Here is a 26,725-nt window from a genome sequence, read left to right as displayed (position 1 = left end):
TAAATGGATGTTCATCACTTATCAATGTTATCTATCTGCCCACGCTGTCACATTATCACTAACAGCTTACTTCTGCGCAGGCCTATAAGGAATTAAAGATAAGATATTAGTGGAGTTAACACAACGGACTAAGGTACATTTAGTTAGGAATTTAAACTCTAAATCAAATAATTACGTATAATTATGTGTACTGCCACGCAAGCTAAAAAATAAAGAAGCTAAATGCCAAATTGTTAACGATGACTTACAAATAAACCCAATATCGTAACAGGGATTTTCAAATTAAATTTTAAGAGATTCATTAATGGATTTTCTTGCTACTTATGCCGTTGTTATCTTATTCAGCTTGTAGTAATTAAAAGATATGGTGGGTACACCCTTCAAAAAATGCGTCATGAGATAAAGTGGAAGTCGGTCTGTTAGACGAACGAGTCACAAAGGTTGGCTTGATTTTGTGATCTTCGCAGTTAGAAGATTTTATGTTGGTACCAGTAGGTGAAATTCTGTGATTATTGTGGACATTTACTGTTTCTAGTGACAATTACTTTAACCCACCATGGCAGATTTTATAACGATCGCAACTATATTCATGAAGATTTTGAAACTTGTAAGTACTAGAAAATCTACGTATGTTCATTGTCCATTCATCTGATAAAGAAATGACTTCGCTATACTCTTAATGGGAAACGAGGTTCTACACTAAAGACATGAATTAGAGCTAACATAAATTTAATATCAAGAGAATTCACATGTACGCACGCACGTACACACACAGAAGTACAGTTTTCTTTTGTTATTTTTTTACATTGAGTTACCTATTGCAGGGGATACGATAGTGTTGGAAAGCTGTTGGAAATTTTTCTTTTCATCGGAGAAATATTGTCATTGATGTTACAGGGAAGGGGATAGAAAAGGAAATCTTTAACATTTTGTGAAAATTCGGGGAAATTTTGTAGTTTCGAAGAATGCAAAAATGTGGAACAATGAGAAGGCATTACATTAAAAAATGAAACAAATTTAAGTTAAGCATATTAAACTTTCAACTATAGATAACTTCAGCATTGTCTAGGCGCCGAATCTAATGTTTGTTTAATTGATGCAAGTATGTGAGACTTGCACAATTGACTCTACTCTTTGAAACAGGCAAACATAATCTTCTACGATTTTAAAATTCGTATTCAGTTATTTTAATTTATACAATGCTCAATTTGAAAGGACATCTGTATTTGTACACAAACTGTCAGACTACTGCGTTCTTTTATTTATGCAGTTGCATATTTTTTTTATTGAATCTCCGATCTCAATAGACACTACAGACGGGACTGACGTCTGATTTATGTTGCGTTATTTCATGTCGAAATTGAACTCGGAGATTGTATAACTTTACAAATATACATAAATCTGAAAAAATAAATAAGCGAGTTTTCATAAAGTCGGGATCAGTGACAGGTTAGGTTTGATTTGTTTACGTTCTTTGTATGTCTTGCATATACTCTTTCTGGTAGGTAGGTAGCCTACACAGATTTATCCTGGACCGAAGAAAGGAATGCTTTCCCGTGTAGTGCAACATAATGGTAGTATCATTGGGTTACGTGAAGATTTCGTATGATTTCGGTGGGTTTACAGCTTTCGCAGCGATCACATCGTGTTCTAGTGGTGTGCTAAAATTGTGGGGTTACTTCTTTTCAATGATAAGTACGGTTTTTTCTTCCCGTGTGTTGTGCGTAGCGGGATCGAAGATTCACTTCTTTCACTCTGCTGTTAGAAATTATATAAAAAATGTAGTGACTCTTGATTTCAATGTTGCCAACCTGAGTGTCGAGAGTTGTTAAACAGGTTCAGTTCTCGATAAGAAGAAACGTTGTCTGAAGGGTGCTCTAACAGAACACGAAATTAAAGATACGGCTGACAAGTGAGAGTATCTTTATACCAAAGGAAAAGCACCTGGCGCCTAGCATATAATTTGAACATATGAGGCTATCAAGTGCAAAACTCGCCTTATCCAAAATTTAAAAATAAATTAATTACATATGGGATGCTGTACGTCTTGCAGCTCTCTATCTACTGATATAGTCGGTTTATGCAAATCTTGTCTAATTCCTCTTCCATATAGCTCAGAAAACTACTATCAAATGCAAAACTGTCCATATCCATAACGGTTTTTCCTGTTTTCTGACAAATCACTTTACCTGGATAAGGCGAGTTTTGCATTTCATAGCCTCATATCGTAACATTCTATTGTAAAGGGTTTGAAATTTCTTACGTGTCATTCTCATAAAGTGTCGAGAGTTCATAAATCCATGTGACGCCGAAACTTGCGCAAAAACAACTCATACGGCGTCTTCTTCAGTAGATACATTTCAACGAGGAATAGGAGTTGCTGTATAGTGTACAGTATCCATGGTTAAAAATGCACATTTCTCAATACTATAGTTCAAACATCTGACTAAGATTGACAATGTACAGTAAAAGTATCAGCAGAATAGTGTTGCAGGCTTAGTGCAACAACTGATAAGAAAAATCTACGCAAGCTTAGAGCAAAAGAGAGTCCAAGAAGACCCAATACGCCGTCCGACAAAAAGCAACCTCGCGGCTCGGTAAGAATGCCGGTAACTTAGGTTTGATTCTCTCTGTATTTAGGTTTGATTCTCTCTGTATTTCTCAATCAATCATCTTCAGCCGTGTTCATCACACCCAGAATGCCGTCCATCTTGTGAATGTATACTTTTCCTTCATACACCTCAGCAGAGTGAGCAAGGACAGAATGAGCTACGTAGCCCTCTACTTCTTGAAGTAGATAATAACGGCAACTAAGAGTCGGATTTCGTTGTATTTTGGCGGAATTAAAATAAGGACGAAGGGGAAATGATAAAGTAATAGGTACAAGAACGCGCTTCTTAAGGCAATGGGTAAGAAAGAACGTGAGCTCCCAGCCAGTTGGTCACTTGTCTCACTCTGTTGGCTACCGTTCCTCTGAAGAAAATTTGAAAAATGTTGAAGTGAAGAGAAGTTGAAAAAGACTGAAGCCGATATTAAATGTGATGTGTAGAATGTTGAGCATGGAAACCTCCACTAGCCCTGGGAATCGAACCCGAAACGCAAACACCGCGTTACAAGTTATGAGCTCGGCAACTTACTGTTGAACCCTGAGGGAGTAGTGAGTTGTTGCTTACATGAATAAAAAATAATATAATTTAAGCTCGTCGTCGAGTTGCTTGGCAAAATCTCGGGGATTTATAATTTTCGTACACTTTTACGTGTCCTGAAATGCAAATTTATTTCTCTGAAGTTTCTTTAAAAATTCTATCACCGTACTGTGTAATGGCAACTAAACTCAATTATACATTTTATATTGTATTACAAGTCGGAATTTTAAAACTCATGTAAGCCCTAATTTCAGTAAGTGTATTTGTTTTTCCTCTATTAATTTAAAATACTGTAAATTATTGTTGTTGACTAATTACTAGTTTTATTTGGGAGCAATTAACACATTCTATTTTCACTGTTTCTAAAGTTAAGATAAAGCACATTCATAATAATAATTTGAATGAAGTATGCGTGATTAATTATTATTATTATTATTATTATTATTATTATTATTATTATTATTATTATTATTATTAAAACTAGTGCTGTCATGGTAATTTTTCTTTTGGCCATACGCCCCACCCCTTGTTTTCTCCCTTGAAATATATTTTACTCTCCTCTCTCTATCTCTCCGACTGTCATTTAATGATTTTTTAATACCAGTATTAAACAAGAAGTAAAGAAATTGTTTTGCTTCACATTTCAATTGTACAGCAAGTTTGATTTATACAATACACCACGTAGCCCCACAGTAGATGCACACTTGTATTGATCAATCTTGGAGTATGTATTTGCAGCACTTCTTGTTTTTCAACCATTATTTTATATAATTCTGGATTCCAGTGCTGCAGAGGTTGACAATTTTTGTTTATGAACATCATACATCATATGGCTCCATACAGACAAAATTTTCTTTTCCCCATGCGATTAATTAAAAAAAAATTGTAGGTTCCCATACGATGTATGGCCCCGTATGATCTCCATGACAGCACTGATTAAAACCTAAGGGCCATATTCATAGACATTCTTTCTTTTATATTTATTTGGGTTCGTGGAACAATACCACGTTTTCGTTATGATAAGTTGATATATTTGGCTTGAAAGGGATTTTTACCAAGGCTTGTAATTGTTCATGAATGTAAAACGTCTGCTGCTGTTACGATAATTCAAATGAATGTATTTATTAGCTTGGGCTTCCAGTGGATAATCAGCGAACTAACGTTTTTCATATTCATAAACCAGTGTTAGCGATGTGATATGATATGAATCCTGTACAAGTATCAGTCGATAGCCGGGGTTAGTTTAGCACGCTCGTAGCGCGGGCTAGCGAAATGTCTATGAATGGCATCCTAATTGATTATGCACGACTTGTTGAGTGCGAGAGGGGGGGCCCTCAGGTATGGCTGGCCTTGGACCGAAACATTTAAGATCTCCATTATTGGTGAAATAACCAACCAGAAAACGGAAACGGAAGTGACGCATATGATTTTATCTGTGATGACACCGACTAGCATGTGAACAGTCGATTGAGCTTAAATGATATCACGAGTACAGTTTTTCACTGTCGATTAAATCAAATATTTGTCGATAAACATATATTGAGACAATTTGTTACCAGTCGATAAAAATACAGCATAACGTACGTGAAATAGCTTAATAAACGCAAACTTACTGGGAAAGATGATTCATACAGTGACTGAAAGAGTTTGGAACATGAATAAATGAAATATACGAGTACCACATCCTAATCAGCCAGAAGTAGCTTATCGTTATCAGTAATGGCTAAAGATAAAATTCCTCGAAATAAAATCATTAAGTTACAAAACAAAAGCTATCGTACAATTTAGATTTGATACCTACCAGTTTCTTTATTTTTTACAATTTCATGTAGTCTCTCTGAAGAGAAATTAACGTGGATGGTATGTTAGTCTCTACATGCGGAAGGCTGGACACAGCCACTAAGAGTAGGTCATTCATATTTTGGTTCATTGTGCTACATTAAAACGACGTGAGCAGGAAATTGGCCGGCACATTTTTAAGGGGTTAGGTACAGCTTAAAGGAGTAAAATTTTGGAAATATTCAACATTTTTTTCCTCCATTACTGTATCTTGTACAATAATGAAAATTGGTAGGTGTAAAACACTGTCCTTCTGCTATACGATAAAAATATTTTTACGATTTAAAAAAATTATTTATATTTTTTTCAAAATTCACTGTGAAGTGATGAAGCGTTTACCTCATAATTAAAAAACTATCCAACATTCTGTGATGAAATTTTGTGTGTGTATTTATGCATGTCATATCCACAGTACAATATGATGCAAAATCACTTCCATACCTTTGATAGATTGTCTGATAAAATATAAATTCATTTTAATAAATGGTCAAATATCAGTATTTTCTTCTAAATAAAAAGGATATTATTTTTATTGGGTTATTTTACGACGCTGTATCAACATCTAGGTTATTTAGCGTCTGAATGATATGAAGGTGATAATGCCGGTGAAATGAGTCCGGGGTCCAACACCGGAAGTTACCCAGCATTTGCTCGTATTGGGTTGAGGGAAAACCCCGGAAAAAACCTCAACCAGATAACTTGCCCCGACCGGGATTCGAACCCGGGCCACCTGGCTTCGCGGCCAGACGCGGTGACCATTACTCCACAGGTGTGGACGATATTATTTATTAAGGAATGTAGTTGAAAGAGCATGATATTGTAAACAAGAGTTTAAGCAATAAAATAAAAGAGAGAGAACATGAAAAAGTTAACAAATTTATGAGCCATGAGGGAAACGCTTCATTACTGCACAGTGAACTGCCACTGTTTTGAATTCTGAAAGAAAAAAAATATATATATAAAATTCTTTTTAAATCGTAAAAATATATTTTTTTTTTCACATAGCAGGACAGTATTTTACACATACCAATTTTCATTATTGTACACGATACAGTTATGAAAGAAAAAAATGTTTAATATTTCCAAAAAATTTTCTGCTGTAAGCTGTACCTAACCCCTTAAGTGAACAAATTTTGTCTGGAGTTCTATTCTTCGAGCACAGAATTCCTTTGCGTGCTGTAAATCTACGAAACGAAACTCTCAGCTTTACTTCGCTTCCAGAGGCAGCCATGTTAGGAACTTTTATCGCCATTGCAATAAGAGTAGGCCTACGCACAAAGCAGGTTGCCTGCTTACAGGCACGCAGAGTTAGTCGTACCGAGACGAAGAGAACATACATATAAACTAGAGTGCAATTCACGTAAGATTAGTTCCTTGAAAGCTAATATGGCCATTTTCAATGTTACTGTTACCAGATACCACCAAAGCACGTGGAATCGCGTACGAAAATAATAATAATAATAATAATAATAATAATAATAATAATAATAATAATAATACATTTATTATCGATCAAATATTGAAATGTATTTTGTCTGGCAACATGAAATTCATTGGTTCGACTAACAGTTTATGATTCATGAGACCTAGCCTAAAATACAATATTGTTTAACCACATGAAATGATTAGTACTAAGTCCGAAAACCGAATGCCAATTTAAAATGTATGCTGTTTATTTAGCCTATTAACGAAATTGTTGCTGTATTATTTATTGATGTTAATGTTATTATGTATTAATTACGTTGAATTAGTCTGAAGGGACGTCAAAATTAATTATTATACAGCTGACTGCCATTCAGTGCAATTCAATTTAGTTTTTGGCAATGCAGTAAGTTGCATATCAGTTAGGAAGTAACTGCCAGTTGCAGTATTTATCAGTACCAAAATTCGAAACAAAGTTTGCTAAAGAAAATTCAACCTAACAACTATAAAATCATTATAATGAATTAGAATATGTAGTAATGGGGGAAAAGGGTTAGGTATCATCCTTACGGTATAAAGTAAGAAGACCCAGACTAAGTTTATAGCCGGTTACTATGAGCATTCTCTTGTATTCCAACTAGTCTGATAGTGATAATAGCTTTATTACTTTTCTTGACTGTCTTATTTCAACAATCAGGACAACTACGCGTATTCATCCAATAAATCGTATGGCCAAGATTACAGCGAATAGAATTTGTGGTTTTTAAAGAGTAAAGCATAATTATTGCAATAAATTAAAACTAAATAAGGGAACTTTGGACAAAACGCTCAGACGTAAAACCTTGTATGTAGAAGAGTAATTTATGTAATTAATGTATAATCTTGGTAATTATGGCACTAGTAAATGTTTATCGAGTGAGCGTAAGTGACAGCACTAATTTTCACGAGTGTTTGTAATGAAGATTATACACGTGTTACATACAACGTTTTATGCTATTCTAGCATTAAAATATGTAAAAGAATAGTACATTATGCAACGAGCCTATAATGATTAGTAATTAAGACGCGAGCATGTTTGTTTATGAAACGAGCGCAAGCGAGTTTCATAATTTTCATACGAGCGTCTTAATTACCATTGTAGGCAAGTTTCATACGACTTTTTATGCTCGACCATATTTCTAACTTGAAATTATTCATTAGTATTCATTTTATTCGTATCTAAGTGAAGAGTGGAAGTGACCTTGTGCATCGCTCGTTAATTGTGAGATGTGCGCAGACGCGAAAGTATTGATTTTTTCCGAGGAACAATAATGTCATTGACCTTGTAATCTACAGAATAACATGAACTAATTTTGATATAACCTGGAAATTGATTTAGAATTGAAAAACGAGATGACAAATTGAATTTATTTGAATATTATTTACAATTAACGCTAATTATTATAGTAACAGAACATAACCTTCTGCGACAGTATTGGATTTCCAACCTCCGTGACGTTTCCCTCGTTGTCATATCCGAGAATAATCCGAAAACCTGAACTTTAATGAATAAGTGTACTTTAGTGACATGCATTAAAGGACTGCTACCAGGTATATAATTACTACATTTCGACATGGTCGAGCATAAAAACTATTATATACGAGGGTTGTAAATAAAGTAGTGTCAACATAGAAGTACGAACATATTATTGCACTTACATGGAAAATATATTTACATCCCTTCAATATAATCACCAGCGTGTTCCTGTATCTTTTTCCAAATCCGTGGTAACCGTTGAATGCCGTTAGCGAGGTTGTTTCTGTTGATCTCTTGATGGACTGCCCTACTGCATGAAGCACTGATGCAATATCTGGAAACCTCTTGCCTCTAAGTGGTTCTTTCAACTGTGGAAACAAGGGACTCATGTCAGAGGAATACGGAGGATGTTCCAATACTTCCCAATCCCATCTCTGTAGCAATTCAGCCATTGCTCCTGCGACATGACAACGAGCATTATCATGCAAGATGAAAGGTAGATTGTCTCTCAGGAAATATTGACGTTTGCGCAGCATAGCTGGACGTAGGTTGTGTTCGAGAAAATGATGGAGTACGCTGCAATGACATTTTGGTCTTGAAGTATACGACATGGTCAATGATAACACCTTCTCTGTCATATACCACTACCAGCATGATTTTCACCCTAGAGGGTTCATATTGCGCTTTTCTGACGTGGTGATCCTTTGTGGTGCCATTCATTAGACTGGCGCTTTAGTTCAGGCTCGTATGCCCGTGCCCACGTCTTGTCAATGGCAACAATACGTTGCAGGAATACGTCCCCTTCGTTGTGGTATCTCTGTAGGTGGAGTTGAGCTATTGCGTATCGGTGCCACTTCTGTGTTTCTGTCAGGTTACGAGGAACCTAGCGTGCTGCAATTTTTCTCATGTGGAGATTTTTCTTCAGGATTTGCCACACAGTTTGGTGACTGAGTCCAACCTCGATGGATAATTCTCGTACAGTCCAGCGATGGTCAACAGCAAGGAGATCTCGCACTAACTCCACTTGTTCGTCACAAATGGACGGGCGACCTGTGCGAACCACATGTGCCGTCTCATTCCGACCTGTGTGAAATACAGATAACCATCTTGCAACCGTCCGATACGGTAGTGTATCGTTGTCACAAGCTACAAGTAATACCGGTACTTGATAACATTAGCGTGCATTTCTACCATGGGCTACCTCGACTTTTAACCACGATTGCTGCTCAAATTTAGTAAACATTCTTTAGAGCAGTTAGAAATTGTATTCTAATTTAACCACGCACAATTGCATCTGTTGTCATAGCAACCGGTTTTATAATTCAATACAAACATCGACAATATCTCCAACTACGATCACCGGTTGTCTCCTATCGCATGCGAATGCGCAAGACTCATTCCCGGCAGTGTTGCCACTACTTTATTTACAACCCATGTATATTTACAAAATGTAATGTTATGACGTAGACATGAGAATTGGATATGACGTAATATATTGCATGGTTGCTAAGTAACCGTTTCTAAGACAATGTTATTTTGTTGTTGTTTGAAGCTTTTTATTGCTGGTATTTGTATAAAATTGTGTTGTGAAGGCGGTGATAACGTCATGGAATACTAGTTTCTAAATGACCTTTTCTGACACTAGTGCCAGAATTAGGCCAATTGTGCGCGATTTATAGCGTCATAACAAGCGCGTTTTATTGCTAGGAATGCATAAAAGAATATTTTTATGGAAACAAAATATATTTGCGATTAATGTGTCAGTTATGACATTATCGATAGAATTTTTAGATAACACCCTATAGTTTTTCACTATCGTCTGAAAGAGCAATTTTTTCTATTCTTCTGCAATAGCCTACTTAATTGGTTTTATAATGGTTAAGGGTACTATGGTAATAATTTAATTGTAGATACATTTTGTTAGTCATGTTGTGAAAGCAGTTTTATTCATGAAATCAACGTAAAACAAGATGTTCTTAACAGAAAATGAGAGAATTGAGATCCTGATGATAATGGCGATGATGACGACGACGATCATGATGATGATGATAGTGATAGTATTATTTTAGTGCCAGTGGTGCATGTCATCTTTTTGATGAAATTGTTATTCACATGTAATAGTTCTATCCATTTCCGTAATGCTTGAATTTCTGTTCTTATATTGCCTTAGGTTCGTCGATAGTGTCGTAGTTATTTCTGTATACTCTCATTATTTCGGATTTGTTTAGTGTGTGAATAGCAATTTCATAAAAAGACGCGGGAAATGTGTGAATGCAGATGCCCACCACTTTGAACAATTCCTATAACACAGGTTAGTAGATCTACGCATTATTAAATAACAATATAATTGTGTGCATGCTATTATTAATCAGTTACATGAATAAAAGTACGCGGGAGGTTACGGATCGATAATGATGCAGTCTACGTCGACCGTGCAAGCATATCTGCTGCGCGCGTTCCCAGCAGTGAGCAATGCTGAACACTCAGTATAGAGAGTGAGAAAACGGTTAAAAGATTTACCATGAAACCGGTGCAGGCAGTTCGCCTAATTCTAGAACTCTACAAGAAGAAGAAAAAGAAGAAGAAAATTAGGATGGCGTTAAAATAATAATATGGTGACGATTTGTCTAATAAATAATAATATGAAGAACTTAGAATTGATGCAGAGCAACAAGTTAAAGGCTGATATTACAATATCAAAGTTCTTTGACAAAGAATATAAAATATTTTATCAAAGATCTTTGATAAAAGATAACCTAAAATTAGGAACAAAAGCTCTCTTAACACTTATTCCACACGAGTTAATACATGTTCCGAGGATTTGTTGATATTAATATTTAGGCGTTAAGTTTATGATTTGTTGATATTAATATTTAGGCGTTAAGTTTATGATTTGTTGATATTAATATTTAGGCGTTAAGTTTATGATTTGTTGATATTAATATTTATGCGTTAAGTTTATGATTTGTTGATATTAATATTTATGCGTTAAGTTTATGATTTGTTGATATTAATATTTATGCGTTAAGTTTATGATTTGTTGATATTAATATTTACGCGTTAAGTTTATGATTTGTTGATATTAATATTTAGGCGTTAAGTTTATGATTTGTTGATATTAATATTTATGCGTTAAGTTTATGATTTGTTGATATTAATATTTATGCGTTAAGTTTATGATTTGTTGATATTAATATTTATGCGTTAAGTTTATGATTTGTTGATATTAATATTTATGCGTTAAGTTTATGATTTGTTGATATTAATATTTATGCGTTAAGTTTATGATTTGTTGATATTAATATTTACGCGTTAAGTTTATGATTTGTTGATATTAATATTTAGGCGTTAAGTTTATGATTTGTTGATATTAATATTTATGCGTTAAGTTTATGATTTGTTGATATTAATATTTATGCGTTAAGTTTATGATTTGTTGATATTAATATTTATGCGTTAAGTTTATGATTTGTTGATATTAATATTTATGCGTTAAGTTTATGATTTGTTGATATTAATATTTAGGCGTTAAGTTTATAACACCATGAATGAAGAACAGTATCATTCTTGTTTAGCTACAATTAGTTCAGTTATTACAATATGCATGTTACTGAAAAAGAAACGCCTGTAGGTCAAACCATGGATTGCAAAACGTGATAAGAGAGGTACCTATCCATCAGAACTTATTGAAAGAGCTACAATGCGAGGACTTGAAAAGTTATACAAATTATTATAAATATTATTATTATTATTATTATTATTATTATTATTATTATTTACAACAATTCATTTCCTTCATACTCCGATATCAGCATTTTTGTGGTAGTAACAGTCCAGTTATATTTGTTTTCCGCCATATTTGTTTCAAGGTATAGAAATCTTTTATCAAAGATAACAAGATTCACTTACATTTTGTCAAAGAACTTTGATAGTGTAATAGCAGCCAAACTGAAACATGAAATATTTGCAAATCATTGTTGCTCTCTTCCGACATTTTACATGGGTGGTTCAATAATGCACCAATTTTATTTTTTCATTCAAAGTTTGCTTTATTGCAATTGCAAATATACCACGTCATTCACCAATTCTTTAACTATTTCTTCACATAGTCTCCTTTCAAAGCTATAGCCTTACGCCACCTAGATGATAGATACGCCACCTATATGCCGTTGCGTACCATTCAGCTGGTCTTCCTCTTCGCCACGTCTTTATTTTTGGCTACGACTTCCTCATCACTGTATCGCTTCCAGCGGATTGCATCTTTCAGACGACCGAACAGGTGGAAATAAAATGGTGCAAGATCGGAGCTGTAGGGTGAATGGGGAAGGACTGTCCTTCCCAATTTTTGTGAACTCTTGACGGGTGCGCAAGCTTGTGCGCAACATAGTCATGTTGAAAGAGAATTCTTTTGACGTCTTTATGGGGACGAACACGCATAAACTGTTTCTTAAGTTTCTTTAGAGTCTTCACGTAAACTTCTGAATATATTGTTTCGGTAATGTGTCAACCAGAATTACCCCTTCAGAGACTCAGAACACTAAAGCCATGGCAAGGCCTTATCTCCATAGACTTTTTTAAAGTGTCTGTAAATGTTTACATTGGTTTCCTCCGCAAATATAAATTCAATCACAGCTCTCTACTTCGTACGTACTTTCTGTGCAGTCGCAATTTTGAACACTAATTGCATCACTGCCATCTAATGGAAAATGATTAAACTACATGGAGTTACGCAGAAAGGTTTCGAGATGTAGTATATAAAATCTTGCTCTTTTGGAAATCAAAGGCGGCTTAAAAATAAATGTGGTGCATTACTTATTGAACAGTGTAATATATCCGTTCTTCACTTTTAGGTCTTCTTTTGTTACAAGTTCTTACAGATTATATGCTGTATTTCTGAAGACGAAAACACATATGGATGACTGTTCTACTGACTGATAATGTACGTACAGACTACAGAGCTGAATTATGGTGCAATACACCTCGCTACGTTGGTTTATTCTTGATAAAATCTTGAAATAATCGGACCTCGGAGTTTCACAACGATGCGAGGTGCGTCAGATAAGCGGGTCACGATTTGATAGCGCATACAAACAACGATGATAAGCAACGCAACACTATGCAATAATAAAATTACTCACGCCTCGTCAAGAAATTAACAAAGCTACAGAGAACTGTGCACTGACTCACGCTACCTCGAATACTACGCTAATGATCTTCCTCGAATGAATGAATGAATGAATGAATGAATGAATGAATGAATGAATGAATGAATGAATGAATGAATGAGAGAAGAGTGATGCTGACACACTGAGAGAGAACGAATAGCTCCTTGGGATTTCTCCTGCAAAATGTCATCTGCTAGAAAGAGCAAAACATAAATTGGCAACATGTTCTCGGAGACTGCGCAGAAAAATTAATATTGCTAGACCACACAAGATAGACGTCTCTGTGCTTGACCAGATTGTATGTTGTTAATTTTCACTGTTATTACTATTATACCTAAACTTTAACACTCGATTTTATACTGGTGATAAGCTTAAGACGCTGAACAGACTTTGAAACTTGATCAACTATACGGCAATAGTCTTCGAGTATGGGCGGCAACACGTTTCTTCCGGTTTAATCGTTTCATAGATTGAAAACAAGTAAAGCGTGAGCTAATAAAACGGCGAATTTAGATCCTTAAGTTCGGGGCAGAAGAAGATATCAGATGACAGACAACATTGAGATACATGGATCGTATGCAAAGACTAAGAGAAAAGCGAAAAATAGAGAAGATTGGAGAATGTTGGGTTTGCAGTAAAATGCCTGCCCTTGGATAGTACACTATGAATGAATTAAATGTGTAAACAGTGAAAGACTTGCTCTTGGACACAAAATAATGAATGAACGAATGAATTATTCTTTATACGGACCTGGAATATATGCCCCAACAATTTCTAATGAGATTTCAGAAAAATGGTGTGCTACAACAATGTCCATTGAGATAACAATCATTATATTTCAATGATGATTTTATATTTTTCAAAATGTTAATAACGTGCAGGGAAATTAAAGTGGCTCACTTTTTTGTCACTGAGTGTATTTAATAATAAATAACATATAAAGAATGTGAATTTTTATTGCAATTACAATATTCCTATTCACATTTCATTAGTTTAGTTTAATTTAAAATTTCTAGCTATGCATTACCCTATTAAAGTTACCCATTCCGTCAACAATAAATACATTCTACGAGCTGCTGCCAAGAAGTCAAAAGGATGACAGCTATGGCAAAGGAAGCTTTTAATAGAAAAGGAATCATCTTTTGCCAACCTCTGAAAAAAGAACTAAGGTAGAGCTCAGTGAAGTGCTTTGTGTAAGTGTGGCAATGTATGGGGCAGAAATATGAACATTACGACGAAGTGAAGAGAAACGACTAGAAGCATTTGAAATGTGGATAAGAATGGAGCGTGCGAAATGGACAGACTGAATAAGAAATGAAGCTGCGTTGGAAAGAGTGAGCGAAGAAAGAATGATGCTGAAGCTATCAGGAAGAGAAAAAGGAATTGGTTGGGTCACTGGCTGAGAAGAAACTGCCTACTAAGGATGCACTGGAAGGAATGGTGAACGGGAGAAAAGTTCGGGACAGAAGAAGATATCAGTGATAGACGACATTAAAATATATGGATCATATGCAAAGACTAAGAGGAAGGCAGAAAATAGAAAAGATTGCAGAATGCTGGGTTTGAAATGAAAGACCTATCCTTAGGCAGAAAACTATGAATGAATGTATATCGTATAGTATGGCAAATGATTACATAAAAAGATTTCTGGAATGACCACTGAATTCACAGCGCATAAGTTTTAACAAAAGAGTTATGTTTCCCAACAATTTATCAAAGGATTCATAAGTCAGAATCTAATTAATGCAACCAAACTTTGTGTTAACATAGTCTTTATCATGCTATGGCAAATATGACAGTTATTTTGAGAGTTTTAAAATCGCTACAAAGAACAGTTCTGTGTATGACAGGAATCATTACAAATTGTTAAATATTTGTTATTTGAACGTCCTACATTTGAACAAAACCTTTTCAATTAATTTCGAGACCAGATTTGTGTAACATTAAGTTAATTATAACAGTCTATATTTTTTCGAAAAAAAAAATGTTATAAAGATTTTGTACCGTATGTAAATTATGTTAATATACATTTTTTGTGATTGTAAAGTAGACCTATAAACATTTCCTAGAAAATTTTCTCATATAAATTGTAATGAATTAAATTTATAACCAATAACATGACTATCTAGGGTGAAACAGGAGTATCGCTCGAGTGTCAGTAAAGTTGAAGTATGCAAATTTTTGGTTATACTGTATTTACCTCACCTGACCTAATATATTTCCTTCCGACTCACTTTATTTACGTGTTACTTTGTGGTTCACAGGTGTTGAATCTGATAATTCTGATTCTGTATCGAGTGGGTTACGACGGCAGGTTTCTGGGTGTCGGAGGTACGTGGAACCTGAATGAAGAGAAAAATCCTGATGCAGAAATAGTAGCGTCCGGCGTCTTCGTCGGCTTCTTCATATACACCCTGGTCGTTCTCATCTCGTTCTGTTTTGGCACAACGGAGCATAAGAAGTCACTTGTGGTAAGTTTCGTTACCTCACTTCAATCTTGTTCTCGAAACTTGAAACGCCACATTTTAATGAAACGCGTATCAAAGGGTAGAATCTGAATGATATTTTAATGAAACGCATGCCAAAGGGTAGAATCTAAATACCAAATGGTAGAATCTGAATGATATTTTAATGAAACGCATGCCAAAGGGTAGAATCTAAATACCAAATGGTAGACTCTGAATGATATTTTAATGAAGCGCATACCAAAGGGTAGAATCTGAATGATATTTTAATGAAACGCATACCAAAGAGTAGAATCTAAATACCGAATGGTAGAATCTGAATGATATTTTAATGAAACGCATACCAAAGGGTAGAATCTAAATACCAAATGGTAGAATCTGAATGATATTTTAAAGAAACGCATGCCAAAGGGTAGAATCTAAATACCAAATGGTAGAATCTGAATGATATTTTAATAAAACGCATGCCAAAGGGTAGAATCTAAATACCAAATGGTAGAATCTGAATGATATTTTAATGAAACGCATGCCAAAGGGTAGAATCTAAATACCAAATGGTAGACTCTGAACGATATTTTAATGAAGCGCATACCAAAGGGTAGAATCTAAATACCAAAGGGTAGAATCTGAATGATATTTTAATGAAACGCATACCAAAGAGTAGAATCTAAATACCGAATGGTAGAATCTGAATGATATTTTAATGAAACGCATACCAAAGGGTAGAATCTAAATACCAAATGGTAGAATCTGAATGATATTTTAATGAAACGCATGCCAAAGGGTAGAATCTAAATACCAAATGGTAGAATCTGAATGATATTTTAATGAAACGCATGCCAAAGGGTAGAATCTAAATACCAAAGGGTAGAATCTGAATGATAATTTAATGAAACGCATGCCAAAGGGTAGAATCTAAATACCAAAGGGTAGAATCTGAATGATATTTAAATGAAACGCATACCAAAGGGTAGAATCTGAATGATATTTTAATGAGACGCATACCAAAGGGTAGAATCTGAATGATATTTTAATGAAACGCATGCCAAAGGGTAGAATCTAAATACCAAAGGGTAGAATCTGAATGATATTTTAATGAAACGCATAGCAAAGGGTAGAATCTAAATACCAAATGGTAGAATCTGAATGATATTTTAATGAAACGCATGCCAAAGGGTAGAATCTAAATACCAAATGGTAGACTCTGAATGATATTTTAATGAAGCGCATACCAAAGGGTAGAATCTGAATGATATTTTAATGAAACGCATACCAAAGAGTAGAATCTAAATACCGAATGGTAGAATCTGAATGATATTTTAATGAAACGCATACCAAAGGGTAGAATCTAAATACCAAATGGTAGAATCTGAATGATATTTTAAAGAAACGCATGCCAAAGGGTAGAATCTAAATACCAAATGGTAGAATCTGAATGATATTTTAATAAAACGCATGCCAAAGGGTAGAATCTAAATACCAAATGGTAGAATCTGAATGATATTTTAATGAAACGCATGCCAAAGGGTAGAATCTAAATACCAAATGGTAGACTCTGAATGATATTTTAATGAAGCGCATACCAAAGGGTAGAATCTAAATACCAAAGGGTAGAATCTGAATGATATTTTAATGAAACGCATACCAAAGAGTAGAATCTAAATACCGAATGGTAGAATCTGAATGATATTTTAATGAAACGCATACCAAAGGGTAGAATCTAAATACCAAATGGTAGAATCTGAATGATATTTTAATGAAACGCATGCCAAAGGGTAGAATCTAAATACCAAATGGTAGAATCTGAATGATATTTTAATGAAACGCATGCCAAAGGGTAGAATCTAAATACCAAAGGGTAGAATCTGAATGATATTTTAATGAAACGCATGCCAAAGGGTAGAATCTAAATACCAAAGGGTAGAATCTGAATGATATTTAAATGAAACGCATACCAAAGGGTAGAATCTGAATGATATTTTAATGAGACGCATACCAAAGGGTAGAATCTGAATGATATTTTAATGAAACGCATGCCAAAGGGTAGAATCTAAATACCAAAGGGTAGAATCTGAATGATATTTTAATGAAACGCATGCCAAAGGGTAGAATCTAAATACCAAATGGTAGACTCTGAATGATATTTTAATGAAGCGCATACCAAAGGGTAGAATCTGAATGATATTTTAATGAAACGCATACCAAAGAGTAGAATCTAAATACCGAATGGTAGAATCTGAATGATATTTTAATGAAACGCATACCAAAGGGTAGAATCTAAATACCAAATGGTAGAATCTGAATGATATTTTAAAGAAACGCATGCCAAAGGGTAGAATCTAAATACCAAATGGTAGAATCTGAATGATATTTTAATAAAACGCATGCCAAAGGGTAGAATCTAAATACCAAATGGTAGAATCTGAATGATATTTTAATGAAACGCATGCCAAAGGGTAGAATCTAAATACCAAATGGTAGACTCTGAATGATATTTTAATGAAGCGCATACCAAAGGGTAGAATCTAAATACCAAAGGGTAGAATCTGAATGATATTTTAATGAAACGCATACCAAAGAGTAGAACCTAAATACCGAATGGTAGAATCTGAATGATATTTTAATGAAACGCATACCAAAGGGTAGAATCTAAATACCAAATGGTAGAATCTGAATGATATTTTAATGAAACGCATGCCAAAGGGTAGAATCTAAATACCAAATGGTAGAATCTGAATGATATTTTAATGAAACGCATGCCAAAGGGTAGAATCTAAATACCAAAGGGTAGAATCTGAATGATATTTTAATGAAACGCATGCCAAAGGGTAGAATCTAAATACCAAAGGGTAGAATCTGAATGATATTTAAATGAAACGCATACCAAAGGGTAGAATCTGAATGATATTTTAATGAGACGCATACCAAAGGGTAGAATCTGAATGATATTTTAATGAAACGCATGCCAAAGGGTAGAATCTAAATACCAAAGGGTAGAATCTGAATGATATTTTAATGAAACGCATAGCAAAGGGTAGAATCTAAATACCAAATGGTAGAATCTGAATGATATTTTAATGAAACGCATGCCAAAGGGTAGAATCTAAATACCAAATGGTAGACTCTGAATGATATTTTAATGAAGCGCATACCAAAGGGTAGAATCTAAATACCAAAGGGTAGAATCTGAATGATATTTTAATGAAACGCATACCAAAGAGTAGAATCTAAATACCGAATGGTAGAATCTGAATGATATTTTAATGAAACGCATACCAAAGGGTAGAATCTAAATACCAAATGGTAGAATCTGAATGATATTTTAATGAAACGCATGCCAAAGGGTAGAATCTAAATACCAAATGGTAGAATCTGAATGATATTTTAATGAAACGCATGCCAAAGGGTAGAATCTAAATACCAAAGGGTAGAATCTGAATGATATTTTAATGAAACGCATGCCAAAGGGTAGAATCTAAATACCAAAGGGTAGAATCTGAATGATATTTAAATGAAACGCATACCAAAGGGTAGAATCTGAATGATATTTTAATGAGACGCATACCAAAGGGTAGAATCTGAATGATATTTTAATGAAACGCATGCCAAAGGGTAGAATCTAAATACCAAAGGGTAGAATCTGAATGATATTTTAATGAAACGCATGCCAAAGGGTAGAATCTAAATACCAAATGGTAGACTCTGAATGATATTTTAATGAAGCGCATACCAAAGGGTAGAATCTGAATGATATTTTAATGAAACGCATACCAAAGAGTAGAATCTAAATACCGAATGGTAGAATCTGAATGATATTTTAATGAAACGCATACCAAAGGGTAGAATCTAAATACCAAATGGTAGAATCTGAATGATATTTTAAAGAAACGCATGCCAAAGGGTAGAATCTAAATACCAAATGGTAGAATCTGAATGATATTTTAATAAAACGCATGCCAAAGGGTAGAATCTAAATACCAAATGGTAGAATCTGAATGATATTTTAATGAAACGCATGCCAAAGGGTAGAATCTAAATACCAAATGGTAGACTCTGAATGATATTTTAATGAAGCGCATACCAAAGGGTAGAATCTAAATACCAAAGGGTAGAATCTGAATGATATTTTAATGAAACGCATACCAAAGAGTAGAACCTAAATACCGAATGGTAGAATCTGAATGATATTTTAATGAAACGCATACCAAAGGGTAGAATCTAAATACCAAATGGTAGAATCTGAATGATATTTTAATGAAACGCATGCCAAAGGGTAGAATCTAAATACCAAATGGTAGAATCTGAATGATATTTTAATGAAACGCATGCCAAAGGGTAGAATCTAAATACCAAAGGGTAGAATCTGAATGATATTTTAATGAAACGCATGCCAAAGGGTAGAATCTAAATACCAAAGGGTAGAATCTGAATGATATTTAAATGAAACGCATACCAAAGGGTAGAATCTGAATGATATTTTAATGAGACGCATACCAAAGGGTAGAATCTGAATGATATTTTAATGAAACGCATGCCAAAGGGTAGAATCTAAATACCAAAGGGTAGAATCTGAATGATATTTTAATGAAACGCATAGCAAAGGGTAGAATCTAAATACCAAATGGTAGAATCTGAATGATATTTTAATGAAACGCATGCCAAAGGGTAGAATGTAAATACCAAATGGTAGAATCTGAATGATATTTTAATGAAACGCATGCCAAAGGGTAGAATCTGAATGATATTTTAATAAAACGCATACCAAAGGGTAGAATCCAAATACCAAATGGTAGAATCTGAATGATATTTTAATGAAACGCATACCAAAGGGTAGAATCTGAATGATATTTTAATGAGACGCATACCAAAGGGTAGAATCTGAATGATATTTTAATGAAACGCATACCAAAGGGTAGAATCTGAATGATATTTTAATGAAACGCATACCAAATGGTAGAATCTGAATGATATTTTAATGAAACGCATACCAAAGGGCAGAATCTGAATGATATTTTAATGAAACGCACACCAAATGGTAGAATCTGAATGATATTTTAATGAAACGCATACCAAAGGGTAGAATCTGAATGATATTTTAATGAAACGCGTACCAAAGGGTAGAATCTGAATGATATTTTAATGAAACTCATACCAAAGGGTAGAATCTAAATACCAAATGGTAGAATCTGAATGATATTTTAATGAAACGCATACCAAAGGGTAGAATCTGAATGATATCTTAATGAAACTCATACCAAAGGGTAGAATCTAAATACCAAATGGTAGAATCTGAATGATATTTTAATGAAACGCATACCAAAGGGTAGAATCTGAATGATATTTTAATGAAACGCGTACCAAAGGGTAGAATCTGAATGATATGTTAATGAAACGCATACCAAAGGGTAGAATCTAAATGCCAAATGGTAGAATCTGAATGATATTTTAATGAAACGCACACCAAATGGTAGAATCTGAATGATATTTTAATGAAACGCATACCATAAGATAGAATCTGAATGATATATTTCAGCAAATCTAGCTAAGTTACAGAAGTGATGCATAGATCTATTGTGTCAATATTATATTTAACGTCTTTCTCAATAATTCAGTTTCTTTATCATGTTTAATGATACTACCGCTTACAATTGGATATTCAAAAGACGTAACTATATGAAATCACTTAATATGCACTCAACTGCAGTAAAACCCATTTACCTGAACGTCAAATACCCGGATCGCCAAATGCTCGGATCGACTTTCAGGAAATTTAGAAATTGTTTATTCAGCGACAGAATATACTTTTATTTAACCCAAAAGACTGCTCAATATGTTTCAGAACGTACTCGCATTCACTCCCGTTTGGTTGTTTTGTACGGTTGCTAGGTGCAGAGCAATGACCTTGACGCTCTTCTCCGGCACTCCTACTTCCAGTTATAAGGGTGTGAGTTACAAGTACGATTATTTAGTCCTGACAGTCGCTAGCAATGTGCGCCTGGGTCAGGCGAGGCTATTTCGTTACGCCAAGGGGTGTTTGAGTTACCGTCGCTTGCCTACAGAGCGATCGGATGCCATGCGTGAGGTATACCTAGAGCTGTATGTTTCTAGTACAGTTAAGCTGTACCACAGTCTAGTATATACAGTCACGAAGCTTGAGTTGTGAGGGTACTAGGAACAATAGACTGTGCAGATGCTATTTCGCATTGTCTGTAATGAGGCGATAGTAGCGATCCTAGTGGTTAGCGACTTTTTCATTTCTGACCAAATTATTCTGATTTCCGCATATCCCGATCATGCCAAACGCCAATTAGCCCGGATAATAACTATATGTCTTGTGATAATATCTTCTTGATTTTTAACATCAGCATAATATCGTTTTTACTTATACGTTTTCAGTTTTTTTTATTCTCCTGAAAATTTACGTTTTTTGAGTTGTGTCACTTTTCTATGTCATGTGCGATGTGTTCAGTAACAGAAGTTCTTCCGTCACTGATGATGGATAAGGAAGTTTGGCACAATAAACAGACGGTGAGTCAGTGATATGATCATTAATTTGACTCTTCAAAGATTTCTTTCAACAACGTATCACTTAGAACACATTTAAGTCTTTCCGATCTGAAATATTTTACATTGCATACCGCACACAAAATAAGAGTACAAAACTCGTCTACTTCATCATGCGTAATAGCTATAATTGGCTACCTACCCAACACACTACTGCCACTACAAGCAATTCCATTTCCGAATTTAAAACTTTTTGTATGCATTAAAAGTGTAATTAAAAAAAAAGCTATGAGCACGATCTTTTCTTCATCTAGTGGAGAATACAATTTATCAAATTTAATATAAATTTCTTCCAGTTGCCAATCCTTTATTACAGTCTAAAAGCAATAAAGAGATAATCTATGATATAATTGGCTGTTAACATTTCTGACGTTGACGACTTAACAATAGGGCCTAATAAAATAAAATCGTATTAGTATGAATTCGGGTGCTGTACCTGGGAAATGGGGATGCCTGGTAACCTTAGCCTAAAACGTACTGTAACTAAAGAGTGTATATCAACTTGTATATCTGACGTGTTGCAGGAGATCATCATGAACTTCGTGGGCTGCTTCATGTGGATCGCGGTGGGTGGCACGGCCCTGCACTACTGGCACGGATACTTGAGCGACCACAGTTTCGTAACCAGCAGCACTGAGAGGGAGGTGGGTCTCGCCGTAGGCAGTCTCTGCGTCTTAAGTGGAGCCACGTACCTCCTGGACACCGTCATCAGCTTCCTTCATTTCAGCAAAGACAAATAATCACCGCACTCAAGACTTTCAACAGTCATGACAACTTCAAACTTCATTATCCTCGATGAGTTCATTTCTGAAGCATAACAATTCATCTATTTTTTTTATCAAAATTGCTTTAGCATTGCTAAAATAGTCAGTGACAGTAGCCATGTGGGAGACGACAATGCCTGATACTGTCACGATACAAAAAACTGTAACACTTATAGTGAAATTTTCGTGGCTTGAAAACAAGATTGGATAAGAATGGCCTCTAGAGACTTTTAAGGAACCCATGACCTCACTAGGAAAACTTATTACTATATCTTTAAAATGTTAGAAAATAAAGGTTAACATAACCATTAACAAAGGAATCGATTTTCCCAGATTTCTGAGCATGTTGCATAGCAATGTCTTCACGAAATCATCGTAACTGTGTGCAATCATGGTCATAAACATTAAATATATTATTGAAATTTCAATGTGAAGATTGCCGTTGTAATAAATGAACAGTCACATTAGAGCTCCTGTATGTAGGCTTATATATTATTATCAATAAGAGTCGAGGATGCATTTTGATTGGCTGGAGCCAGAAACTATTACCTGGCTTGAACACAAAGGTACAAACTATTGCTATCAATCTCAATAATTATACACAATGAAGTCAGGTCATGATGTTATCACCACAGTCTAATATCATACAGTCATGAAGTTTGAGGTGATTTTTCGAATTTCTCGCGATACAGCGCTCCAAGCGGTTAGCAACTGAGAGGACTAGTAATAATAGACTGTCCTGGTACTAGTTCGCATTGTCTGTGATGAGGAGATAGTAGCGATCCTAATGGCTAGCAACTGAAGTTCAACTGTCATTGGATGCATATTCCCTATGTATTGAGCTTCGTGACTGCATATACCAGACTGTGTTATCACTACAAGATATGGTTACTATGGGAACGAAAGCTCATGCTTAGAAGAATACTGCAGGTCATGATTTCTCGCTCCACGTGTCTAGACTCTTATTAATAATAATAGGTGGATTTCAACTTTTTTTTGTCTACATATGGATTTAACACTGCAATTAGAAATAAAACTCGGTTCAAAAAGTTTCCGGAATATGTTCTTGCTCGCCATCTCCACAAGCTAAAAATCACATGTTCTCCAACCTGCACTCTCTGTGATTCCCAAGACATCATGAACGGAGAACATCTTCGTTCTTGTCCTGCTTTCTCATCGGAAAGTGTGTCCAAATATTGGAAGGCTCGACTGCTGATGACTTCGTCACATGCAATGCATTAGATACCACCACCACCACCACAACCACATTTTTTCGCCGAAATGAATAATGTTATGCGGTATATTTCTGTTTCTGGTGTTGGCATTATTCATGACGTCACTTCCGTAGAAGATTCATGATCACAGTCGTCGTCGTGTGGCAACTGGCTGTTTTTGTTTGATATTCGTAATAATAATAATAATAATAATAATAATAATAATAATAATAATTGGTATAAATAAGTTTCTAATGACACTGTTAAATCTCTTTAAATCCCTATGTATAAAAAAAATGAAATCTACGCGGTACCTTACATCCCTGATCATACACATAATATATCAGACTGGAAATTCTCATGTTATGAAATGGCAACATAAAAAGAGAACAACCAACACAGTCTCCACTGTCGAAAAGGCATTTTTTGGTAATGATCACTAGATGGAAGTGCAGTATGTTGCTCCATGCAATTCCATAACGATTATAACGTGACTTCTTTAGCAGTCGCTAGATGGTAGCATAGTAAAATTGATACAAGTGGTTGTCTTGAAAGTCTATTAGGCTGATCAATCTGTTATATGTGATCAGGGCTTACATACACACTCAACTATCAATAATGAAGCGATTTTAAAATGTGGTGCTTGACATTACGTAACTTATTTATTTCACAAATGGTATGCATACCAGAATAGCAATTATCTTTGATAAAAATATAGCAGTACAAAAATACACCGTGTCTCGCTTAGAGGGATCGAGAAATAAGTGTTAATTTAAAGTATAAATAATGGTTTTATAACATAACTTTTTGTATAACTTGATGTAAAAACTCTCCGAGTTTCGGAGAATGGTCAGTGCAACTCGATGTGTGCGCCTCGAGCTACCCTGAAGACATCCAAAAGGTACTCAACCTTCTGTCAAGTGTTCAATAACATTTGTGGGGTGATTAGCGCAGCTGCATTTATAATGCGTTGTCTCAGTTTTTCTAAAGTGGCAACTGTACCATGATGGTACACAACATTCGTCATAAAGTCCCAGAAAGAGGTCAATGGGCGTCAAATCGGGTGACCTAGGTGGCCAGGCAAGGGTTCTCCTTATTGCTGAAAAACCGATCCTAGGGGAGTTGATCAACAACAAAAGTTCTGCACATGTCCAGATACATATTCCCTGTGATTGTCGCCTCGATGAAGAAGAATGGTCCAATGACGGAATGTTCTACTGAATGGCGCCACGCTTGTGTCCACGATAAACGTTAGTGCGCATGCGCATGAACATGTAACTGTTTTTAAACCATTGGTACATAAACTTGGACAGTTTCTGCATCTTGTCAGATGTAAATCAAAACAATATCTTCATCTGATTTCAAATGGTAAGCATTTATTTCTCGATCCCTCTAAGCGGGAAACGATTTATATTACAATAACATAACAAGTAACAAAAAGCAAAGAGGCAAAAAAAATGCACTAGCAAGTAAGGACACAAAAGTGTCCTCTTAACAATTAGAATTGGATTCTTTTTCCTTAGATTCAATGATGTTCTCACTCTGCATTAGAGCACCAGAATGAATATATTATAGTTTGGTCCATAATTTGAATAACGTTATCACACCATACACAATAAATTGTGTGATTCTAAATACGCAATATAATGAAAAAAAAATGTTTCTGTCCTCAGAAGTAATTTGTATTTAAAACTAATTTTATACGAACGATGGAATTGGACATTTTTAGCCTATAATAAAAACTGGAGACTATATATGTAGTCCACGTGTGTTTCTCTGAAGTCGACTCAAACAGAATTTTTATATTTTTAGAAATGCGTGATCCTAAACCACAGTAAAATATATAGAAATGTTATTGTATTTATAAGGTAAAAATAAAATAAAAACATGCAAGATACTAAATTTTGCGAAATAGATTGTGAATTCTGTCTAAAACTGGTGCATTTTCAGAACATTAAGAAAACTGAAGTTAATTTAAGTCAATTATATTCCAGAAAGAAAACTTTTACATAACACTTTCTTGTGCACACAAAATCATAAAATGGTCACTTAAATTACAGACGGACAAATGAAAAATAAATTTTTTTCCGGAAATACATAGTACTACGCAGTTGTACTCACCCACAAAACATGTTTTATTTGTTATATGTGGTAAAAATTATACAGCAATATTGTTCTAAATAGAAGAGCAGTTTAACAAAAACAGCAGTGAAATAGCTTTAGTATACAAATTTAAAAGATACCTACAGTGCCTAGAAAATTTTTGTAAAGAAAACCAATAATGAGACTGCCGGGTTCATTAAATTTGAATAAAAGGGCTATGTTTATGGAAAAATTTTTAATTTAATTGAAGTTCATTTGTCATCCTGCAAAGACTTCTTAACTTTTTATAAACACAACTTAATTACATTGAAGAAATCCAAATATTATGTTATGAATATACCACTAAGAGCACATAAGTGTCCTGAACGGTAAATAACGTACAAAGACATGAATGAAACTACTGTATTCATGAATATAACCTGTTATAATGTGAATCACTTAATGTAGCTCACATGGATGTATTATGTTGGGTCTGTATATTGTAAATGAATGTAAGATTATAATAAAAACCTTTTTGTAACTTTAAA

The 26,725-nt window shown here is 34.6% G+C and overlaps 3 protein-coding genes across 3 annotated transcripts in view; 2 read left to right on the top strand and 1 right to left on the bottom strand.

The window, feature by feature from the left end:
- LOC138701714 (adenylosuccinate lyase-like) overlaps positions 1 to 26,725 on the bottom strand; it is a 273,595-nt gene that overhangs the window by 26,590 nt on the left and 220,280 nt on the right. The window lies entirely within an intron of this gene.
- The window catches only part of LOC138701713 (uncharacterized), a 114,873-nt gene that overhangs the window by 3,743 nt on the left and 84,405 nt on the right, over positions 1 to 26,725 (top strand). The window lies entirely within an intron of this gene.
- Ssk (smooth septate junction protein snakeskin) lies at positions 399 to 26,725 on the top strand. The gene is made up of 3 exons (XM_069828908.1): positions 399 to 607; positions 15,353 to 15,559; positions 22,642 to 26,725. The coding sequence occupies exons 1-3, from the start codon at positions 557 to 559 to the stop codon at positions 22,855 to 22,857; spliced, it is 474 nt and encodes a 157-aa protein (XP_069685009.1). The 5' UTR covers positions 399 to 556; the 3' UTR covers positions 22,858 to 26,725.

Source organism: Periplaneta americana, chromosome 6 (genome assembly GCF_040183065.1).
Source record: "Periplaneta americana isolate PAMFEO1 chromosome 6, P.americana_PAMFEO1_priV1, whole genome shotgun sequence".
Taxonomy (NCBI): domain Eukaryota; kingdom Metazoa; phylum Arthropoda; class Insecta; order Blattodea; family Blattidae; genus Periplaneta; species Periplaneta americana.
This window is presented reverse-complemented; position numbering and strand designations above follow the sequence as displayed.